This window comes from Alosa sapidissima, chromosome 9 (assembly GCF_018492685.1).
Source record: "Alosa sapidissima isolate fAloSap1 chromosome 9, fAloSap1.pri, whole genome shotgun sequence".
In the NCBI taxonomy this organism is placed as follows: Eukaryota; Metazoa; Chordata; class Actinopteri; order Clupeiformes; family Clupeidae; genus Alosa; species Alosa sapidissima.
In genome coordinates, this window is record NC_055965.1 from 2,215,001 (window position 1) to 2,224,045 (window position 9,045).

Consider the following 9,045-nt stretch of genomic DNA (forward strand, 5'->3'; position numbering starts at 1 on the left):
TCTTTAACGCCGCGTGCCAGATTGAGATTTCCATCTATGAGGACCGCGGCTCCAGCGGCTCCAGCTCTGGCAGCAGCTCCACCACCTGCAGCAGTGGCCGATGACCGCTGCCTCCGAGGTAGGACAGCTGGCGTCCAGTGCATCTGTGACTACTCTATATCCCTCTCCTTTATTGCGCCTCAAATGGACATGAGCAGAAAGTAATGCCAGCTGTATTTAGTTCCTCATTTCAGTTGAATGATGCAAGCCACAGAACACAAATACACATGTAATTTATTAATATGATGAATTCTTCACCTCTTGTCTCTGATGTTGAAACATTTGTGGGCGGAGGTTCACTTTATAAAAAACTATGAACCAATGTAAGCAGTGAAGGGTCAAGTTATGTTGTTGGTTGTTGGTTATCGGATCGGATGATCGGATCATAAACGGCCACAGCAACGAGGAGAAATGAGTGAAGAATTTGTTGGTTATGTTGTTGGTTATGTTGCTGATTGGATCGTAAACAGACAAACTAACAAACAGGAAAGACCAAAGAATTTGCTGGTACTTGTTGATGCCCTCAACAAGGGTTTGCGGTTTGTTTGGATATGTCGCTGATCGGACCATAAACAGCTACAGCAACAAATAGCATTGACCAAAGAATTTGTTGGTAGTTGTGGGTGCCTACTAGCCTGGAATTTGAGGTTGGGAAATTCGGTCTAGACTGGTTCCATTGAGAAGCAACTATGCCCGAACCGGAGCAGTTTGAACCGAATGCACCAATCAAATTGTCTGGGCGGGCCTTTATACAATGATGGACAGATGAGCAACGGTGCCTAGTCCATCACGTCACCTGAGCACACACAACAAAAAACCTGTTGCTAGAAAAGATAGACATTTAGATTTCGCTATCGTGTCTGTTGTACAACATATTGACAGCGTAATACTGTACCTTCAAAAATGATCATGAAACAGCGTTAAGGCATTGGTCGAGAAGAAGGATGTTTTGGCTGTTCTCCCACTGTTGAGCCTTCTGGAAGTGTCGTGACACTGATAAAGGAAGATACCCGCTTGATAAGCCCAGTGAAATCTACCTGAATGCTGCTCTGTTGATGCTTCTTGCCCACAAAAGTTGCTTTAGTGATGATTTCGAAATCTCCTATAGAACGAGGAATTAATCACCTCTCCTGTGTATATCTGAAAATGACCAATAATGTAGATATTGATGTTATTATTGATGCAAATGGCATAGACACAGGCAATTTCAGTTGATTATAAATGTGATTTGTAGACAACTGAACTAACTATTTAAATGGTCTATGACTATGGTCTAAGTTTCCTCACTTAAGTCTGAGAAGAAATGCATCTTTAAAGTGTCACCACCCACCTCTGGTGCTATGAAATATGCAGGTTTGATACTGAGATTGAGAATTGTTCGGTGATTTTGGTATTATTTTAGCATCATCCTGCAATATACAAGCAGTACTGCAAAATGAGATGTTGAAAGACACTTGTGTGGTTCATGACATACTGTAATAATTATACCACTGAAGAACTCAGTTAATGTCAAATAGAAATGTTTGTGTTTTTTTTTTTTACAGAGCTACTTCATGGGCCCCACCTAAAACACTACTCCTCACCTGCTTACTTTTATTTTACTTAGACACACACACACACACACACATACACGTACGCACAATGCACACACATGCAGCATACACAAGTACACCCACATACTCTCTCATTGGGCCTGCAACCTTTTGTGCCAGACACCACCATATATCATCGATGTGAATGGATGTCAGATCCTGAGATGGATCTCACCGCACTGCACCACACCACAGCCAAACCAGAAGAGGCTCATTCAGCCAGGCCTTTAACCTGAACAACCATCCTGAGATGACCAAACTGGACCTTTGATTACACCTAAACTGCCTGAAAATAGAAGTGTAGGGTAGCAAAGCCACCCATGTCCACAGAACATCACAAACTATGGGAGCATTAATGACAGGGCGTAGCTTCAGTTTGTGCCACAGAACAGTGCAACCTCTCTGAAGTTGCTCACTAGTGAAATGAGCCGCTAGACTTCGCACTATGGACCAAGTTTACATAGACCTCTATTGTTCTTTTATGCAAAATAACACATGGCATTGATGTAGCAACGGTTGGAAACTAGAGGAATTGAAGTAAGTCTTCCACAGGACAATAGATGGTTCCCAATGTTATTTTCCGCTCTGTTCAACTTCTGTTTGTACTCAGTGCTCATCAGATTTCCAAAGAACCATTCATAACTGCCATGAACCCAGCCTCCTTGGTAGACAGTGTTTTTTAAGCCTTTTTTCATATTATGCAAATGTGTGAATTGTATTTCTTTAAAGTGCTATCACTGAAATAGCGTTTTGCTGCATTGATGATCTAGTAAAGATGACACAAACAGTCACTTGCCTGTCTGACTCCTACATTAGTCGTCTTCCTTTCTTCCATTCTTTCTTTCCAATTTAGACATCCTCATATAGACTATTTCTCACTTGACCTAGAAAAGAGATCTAGATGGAAGATAGAAAATGTGCTTTTCATAACGGGTGTCTGTGTGGTAGTGGTGGGCAGTCAATGAAATGTGGATGGAGAAGCCTGTTTCAGTTCATGGACAGGTACAAAATGGCTATGAGCTGTGTTGAGATGTGTTTTTTTATCAAAGAGGTTTTATAGGACATGACAGGGAGAAGTAAAAGATAATAAAATAAACATAAGTGGAGCAGGGTTATTAAAGTAATTGCCACTCAAAGCCAAAACTACACTATACTTATCTGTGAGTTCTGACTTCTAGTGTAACTGTAAGGATAACCTGTAAGGGGCCTTTTTTTTTTTCACCAAGACAAATGAAAAAAGTTGCCATCTATGTCTTGGGTGAATGATTTCACTCTTCATTGAACTTCTGGTGAATATTTAAATCACCTGGGTACATCTGGAAGCTTCTTCCTGTTCTGTAAAGTATTTCATTTCCAAATCAGAATCTATGAAGTAAATGAGATAGGGCAAGTACAGTGCAAACAGGAACAGGTTTCAGATTGATTGATTATCAATCATGTTTTTTGCAGTAATTGATGCAATAGGATGTGAATAACTATCACACCAGCAAAACATTAAAAATGAACTTCTAGTCAGTAGTCATTAACTGTCATGCATACAACTGTAAGATTACACAGTTTACCCTGTCTAAAGAACATCATATGCTACTTTATGTCCCACAAGGTGATCTTATGAATACAACACTCAAAGGTCCATGCTATGGCCTCACTTGGGGCCAGGAAGGAACCGAGGTGTGAGAACACTAACATTTGGAGAAACGGTATGGGGGAAGGCATCTGATAACCATCCCATTCAAGGTGTTATCTAAGTCATTAACATTTAGAGTGTAGAAGGACTTTTGAAACAGAATATATGCCAAGGGTTTGAAATACTCAAGTTAGTTTTTTACTGTTCAAGACTCATCAAGGGTCACTACAATATCGGTGCCCAGAAGTACGTCACATGTACTTCTGTGATTGCTTTTTATCGGAATAAACATTGAAGCTGCATTAACTGAAGAAACATCTTTTTTTCCTATGAACACCTGGTGTTTTTCTTACACAACACTTACCGGTACTCAAAGAGGAAGGAAGTCTGTTCTGCACCATTACCAGTGCAGTGTCCTGCTGCTGCAACTCTGTCTGCTTCCACCACAAATCAAGGGCATGAACAGCAGGAGCCTTGCCTACAGTGTAAGTCATCTACATCTGTCCCTCTTTGTCTTACTCGGACTTTTAGAGGACTTATCACAGGATTTAGAACTCTGTAGCTATGTCACCATGTTTCAAGGGTACTAAGCCATATTATTGGTTAATGTGTATGTCTTTGTGTATTTGCAGGGCACTATGGTCCTCCAAGAGGAAATGATTGTGGCAGCATTATTTTTCTCTCTGTTTGGTATGACATTTCTCTACTGTTGTTTTTGTAAAGACTAGAGGTACAATTAAGGGTAATTACTGCCATAGGAATGTATATAGCAATGAGCAGGGTAATTTAATTTGTTTTTTTTTAAATATAAAATGGTGATGGCTGAAACTTAGTGTCAGGGATATTACTTCATCATTTACTGACCTGCATTATGAAATGTCTGGTATAGGTGTCAAGTTTACAGAAATAACTTGAATAGCTGATATATCATTCATATAAAATCATTTGAAACAAGACTGTATGAATGAATTGATGAATGTATCAGCAAGTTTATTTGTTGCATGACTTGTGACTGCTTGTAACTTTCAGGTGCTTCGGTTCAGAGAAATGACAATGGAGCAATGCAATCTTCTGCAATGAGCTGTGGTATAAAGACTGAATTCACATTTAAGTTTGAGTTGGTTAGATAAATTGAAACATATGAATTTGTAACTCATATGAAAATATGAGTTTGTATACTGACTAAACATTGTATGGTTTTTGACTGTGTTGTAGAATGGCAATGGAATTGTTGGCGTGTGCTCTACCGCCCTCCCTTTATCTGCGCCCTAATAGGCTCATCCGTGGACCTGCTCAGCACATATACATACCCCTCCTCTGAAACACTCCACAGTGTAGTGTGGCATGTCGGAAGGCAGGCAACGGAAGAGCCAGTTAATATTACTAATGAGCCATTTTACAGAAACCGAACGGAATACCTTACACATTCACTGACATCTTCCACTTTGAGAATAAGAGATTTGAGAGAGGGGGACTCGAGAGAGTACCGTTTCTGGTTCTTTACCCATAAGAATAGGTTTACTGGTGTTCCTGGAATCCACCTGTCTGTCACAGGTAATTGGACACACAGCAAGGAACAAAATCCACAAACATCATTTACTCCAGAGACAGCTGTACAACTCACTATGTAGAAAGAATGCATTGTGCCATTACTTTACCTTGATCTCCACATACCACAAATGAACTATGATTGTATGTCTATTGTATTAATATATGTATACATTTATTCATATTTTAAGATTAGCTGATACTTATACATGTTTATGGTGTTTTTCATCAAGGTCTAGAGGTGAAAGTATCAACTGACATGGTGACTGAGGGTCAGCATGTGACACTGACCTGCAGCACCACCTGCATGCTGAGTCCGAGCCCTCCTTATGTCTGGTACAGAAATGGACAGCCTGTAACTCACAGACACCACGGCAGAGACAAAGACTTCCATCTCAGTTCAGTCAGCACAGAAGATTCTGGACATTATTCCTGCGCTGTGCAAGGACATGAGCAGCTGACCAGCCCTTCAGTAGCCATAGATGTCCGATGTATGCACACAATTTCACCACAATTTACAGTAAGTCGAGCGAATAAGACAAAACAGACGCACATTTTTTATTTGATTTTTTTTACAGATTCTCCAAAGAACACATCAGCATACATATGTGGTGAAATATCAGAGGGCAGTTCAGTGACCCTGGTGTGCAGCAGCTCTGCTAACCCACCGGTGAACACGTACACCTGGTTTAGGAGCACTGGAGCTGGAAGCACGCGGGTAGGATCAGGACAGAACCACAGCATCCCAAACGTCAGCTCTGCTCACAGTGGGGAGTACCACTGCAGCGCCGTAAACAGTGTTAATGAAGCTAGTTCTGCTTCCTTAACGCTAAATGTGAAATGTGAGTCTAAATGTGAAATGTGAGTCTTGACATGTTTTGAAGTACTGTACTGTAACATGTTTGTATTAAAGGAACCGTATGTAAGAAATGTATTTCAATTAATCATAAAATAGCCCTGATATGTCACTAGACATTAAGAAATCATGTTCATTTCAAATACTTATATCACTGACAACAGTAGTCTGGCCAGAATATTGTCATTTAAAAAGTGAAGTTGCAGCCCTCAACTGATGTTGATGTTGTGTTTTGTCATGTCATGTTGTGTTGTGTTTTGGCCTGATGCAACAGCCAACATTTTACAATGCGACAGTGACTAGGCACATGTTAATCAGTGTCTGAAAGTGAGTGTCTTCACTTTTTCAGATCCTCCAAGGAGCCCTAAAACTGTCACGAGTCCCTCTGGTGAGGTAGTGGAGGGTAATAGCGTGACCTTGACCTGCAGCAGCGAGGCCAACCCACCAGTGCATACATACACCTGGTACCAGAGGAGAGGAGCTCTCAGCTCAGAGATCGGAGTAGGACAGAATTATAGCATATCAAACATGACATACGGAGACAGTGGGGCATACTACTGCCAGGCGGAAAATGTCAAAGGATCAAGGAATTCCACACCCATCTTTGTAGATGTTTTATGTAAGTAACATATTATTTATGATATTTGTGGGCACATATAATTTTGTGTTTATTTTGTGCAGGTGTCCAGTAAGATTTAATACATTTCCACAAGGCCTAAATGATTGTGTACAAATTTGTGTTCAGCAGAGGACAAGACACTGAGTGAAGAAGTGAAGCATGGCCCAAAAGACTGCTCGCTGCACTCTTAAAACGAATGTGTTGAAAACAACACAACTTGCGATGTTTTTAACACATCTCTGTGTCTAGATAGGCACAACACATTCGTTTAAAGAGTGTGTGTAGCACAGGCCAAAAGACTGCTCGCTGTGTAGTGCTGTGTAGCACTGTGTAGTGCTGTGTAGCGTGGCCCAAAAGACTGCTCGCTAGAACTTTGTTTATCTCACATTATTGTCTCCCACAGATGCCCCCAGGAACCTCTCTGTGTCTGTCAGCTCCTTTGATGGTGCCATCACTCTGATCTGCAGCTGTGATGCCAACCCGCCAGTGAAACATTACACCTGGCACAAGAGGACTGGAACAGGCACCTCTCAGAGAGCCACTGGGAGAAATCTAACACTGGAATCTGCAGAGAGTGGTTTGTACTACTGTGAGGCCAAGAATGAGGTTGGAGCTGCCGAGTCCAACTCACTCCCCATATCAGGTGACTGTTTTTATTTTTAGTAGCTGAAAGATCAACACTTAAAGCATGCAACCAACCCCTTGAACCATGTCCATTATGTTTTTCACTGTGAAATGATATGGACGTATATTGACAAAATTCTCAATCAAATTATTGTTTTTATCTGTGTTCAGAAAAAAATACTGCTGGGATCTATGCAGTAGTTGTAATTGTAGTAATCGCAGGACTTGTTATTCCCAGTATTTTATTGAGGTGAGTATATGGAAATAACTTACAAGAACAGTTATGACACTGATCTTGACACGATGATCATAATGATCAACTTCCCTATACAACAGAAAGAAAAGAAATGGCGTAACTGAAGTCAGGGAGGGCACTACTGACAGTGAACAGGTGAGCAGATGTCCAGCAGATATTTCCTAACATACCGTATCTGACCCATGTCCTGATGGAGATCTCACCATCATCTTCTTTAATATGCTAGGATTGCTCAAGTCCAGTGTATGTCAATGTTTCAAGAGTGGCCATGACCTTTGACCGCAAAAAGGACAGTGAGGACGCAGAGAATGACATCCATTACACCAGTGTGTATTTCAAGCACTGTGACAAACAGGACATGTCTTTAAACTCCACACTTCAGAAGTCAATGCCCCCTCTACAGGAAGAGGAAGTACTGTACAGCACAGTGAAACCTCATCACGCGTCACACGAGGAAGTACTGTACAGCACAGTGAAATGAAATCTCACCACGCGTCACATGACTTGTAGAACATGACCAAGACAGTCGATGTGATTTAAGCTTCCATGAGAAATGTGAGTCTATTGTTTGAACGGAGGTGTAGTATAAAGTCCCCCTTCACCAACACTCCAAATCATTTATCCAAATCATGTTGCTGTCAAGACTGTCAAAATGAAGACTAAATCCTCATTACAGGGTGGCAAGAATATGTTTACAGTTACTTTTAACATCAGTGGGGAATACATGGGCATTAAGTGGGTATATATATGTATCAAAAACATCGTAAGTATTCCCTCTAGTTGTGGTCAGGTATCTAGTTGTGGTATGCGCTATAAGCAATGTGGGGAAAAAAACGATCTTGGAATGTAACGATAGACTCAACTCATGATACAATGTACAATTTTCAGTTCACGATTCTTTTAACAGAATATGGTGCATACAAATTATGAGTGAAAAATATTCCTTCATTTATATAAACTGAGAGAAACACAAGGTCTTAAGTCGTTGCCACCTAAGTGTCCCAGGTAATGTGTAGGCTATTCTGTCTATTCTGGCGCCTTAGTGAGGTTGTTTAAAATCACAATAATCTTTTGACCAATCTGACTTTACTATTATTACCTGCCAAGCTGTAGCAGCAGATGAACAGGCATTATTCACATAGACGTTTAAAACCCTGTATTTAATTTTCTGTTGACTCCATTGCCGAATCTTTTAATACATGTTGTCATATGTGTTCTATTAAATCATTTAGTAGATATTGTACTGGGGTTATGAAGTTTTTCTTTATTGTCTGTGCCGAATCTTTTGCTATATGTTGTCTTATGTTTTATTTTCTATTAAATGATTTTATACATAATGCCCATTTATTCACCTTGAATCATTGCTGTCGCATATCTGGATTAATTGGAGTTGCTTGATTGTTTTCTTGGGAAGGCCTGTGAGGAGACTATTACAGTAGTCCAGTCTGCTTGATACAGGGCTCTCAAGTGTCACGCATTGAGCGTGACAGTCACTCATTTCAGTCTTTTGTCACGCTCTCCCGCCACACATTGTATTTCTCACGCAGAAAAACTATTTATATATTTAGTATGCTGCCTCAGCGCCCAAAATGTCTCTGGCCGCGCTGCTCTCACCCGGCAGGAATCAAGCGCGTCTCCCCTGGAGTTGAGCCTGTCACTTATCAGCCAATCAAAAATAACGAGAGGGGCTACACAATAGCCAATCAGAAAATAGCACTATTGTATCTGGGTAAGATTTAACGCAACAACCAATGAAAAAACGCGTATCCTGGAATTGTTGAACATGAATTATTGAACGCGAACCTGTTTCGTTCACCTTGAAGCTTCGAGCATCAGTTCATGGTTTCAGCACAGAGTAAGTCATCTTTTAATGTTACAACAAAT

At 40.7% G+C, this 9,045-nt stretch overlaps 2 protein-coding genes across 5 annotated transcripts in view; both read left to right on the forward strand.

Annotated features, from left to right (window-relative positions):
• The window catches only part of golga7ba (golgin A7 family, member Ba), a 6,629-nt gene extending 4,075 nt beyond the window's left edge, over positions 1–2,554 (forward strand). The window contains exons 5-6 of one of the 2 annotated variants that reach the window (XM_042103935.1): positions 21–118; positions 1,584–2,553. In XM_042103935.1, the coding sequence (XP_041959869.1) occupies positions 21–104 (84 nt within the window). In that variant the 3' untranslated portion in view covers positions 105–118; positions 1,584–2,553. Of the gene's footprint in view, positions 1–20; positions 119–1,583 lie in introns of both variants that reach the window. The other variant, XM_042103934.1, reaches the window with a different exon arrangement.
• A 1,121-nt stretch (positions 2,555–3,675) lies between these two features.
• Positions 3,676–8,519, forward strand: LOC121718722 (B-cell receptor CD22-like). Of its 3 annotated transcripts, XM_042103830.1 has the most exons (11): positions 3,676–3,743; positions 3,891–3,948; positions 4,288–4,344; positions 4,474–4,812; positions 5,040–5,297; positions 5,385–5,648; positions 6,012–6,281; positions 6,685–6,924; positions 7,077–7,155; positions 7,242–7,296; positions 7,388–8,519. In XM_042103830.1, exons 1-11 carry the CDS (start codon positions 3,717–3,719, stop codon positions 7,640–7,642), a joined length of 1,902 nt encoding a protein of 633 aa, XP_041959764.1. In that variant the 5' UTR covers positions 3,676–3,716; the 3' UTR covers positions 7,643–8,519. The 3 variants fall into 3 exon arrangements, with proteins under 3 accessions (XP_041959764.1, XP_041959762.1, XP_041959763.1); XM_042103828.1 differs by having other exon boundaries at positions 5,040–5,648; XM_042103829.1 differs by having other exon boundaries at positions 4,534–4,812; positions 5,040–5,648.
• The last annotated feature ends 526 nt before the right edge of the window (positions 8,520–9,045 follow it).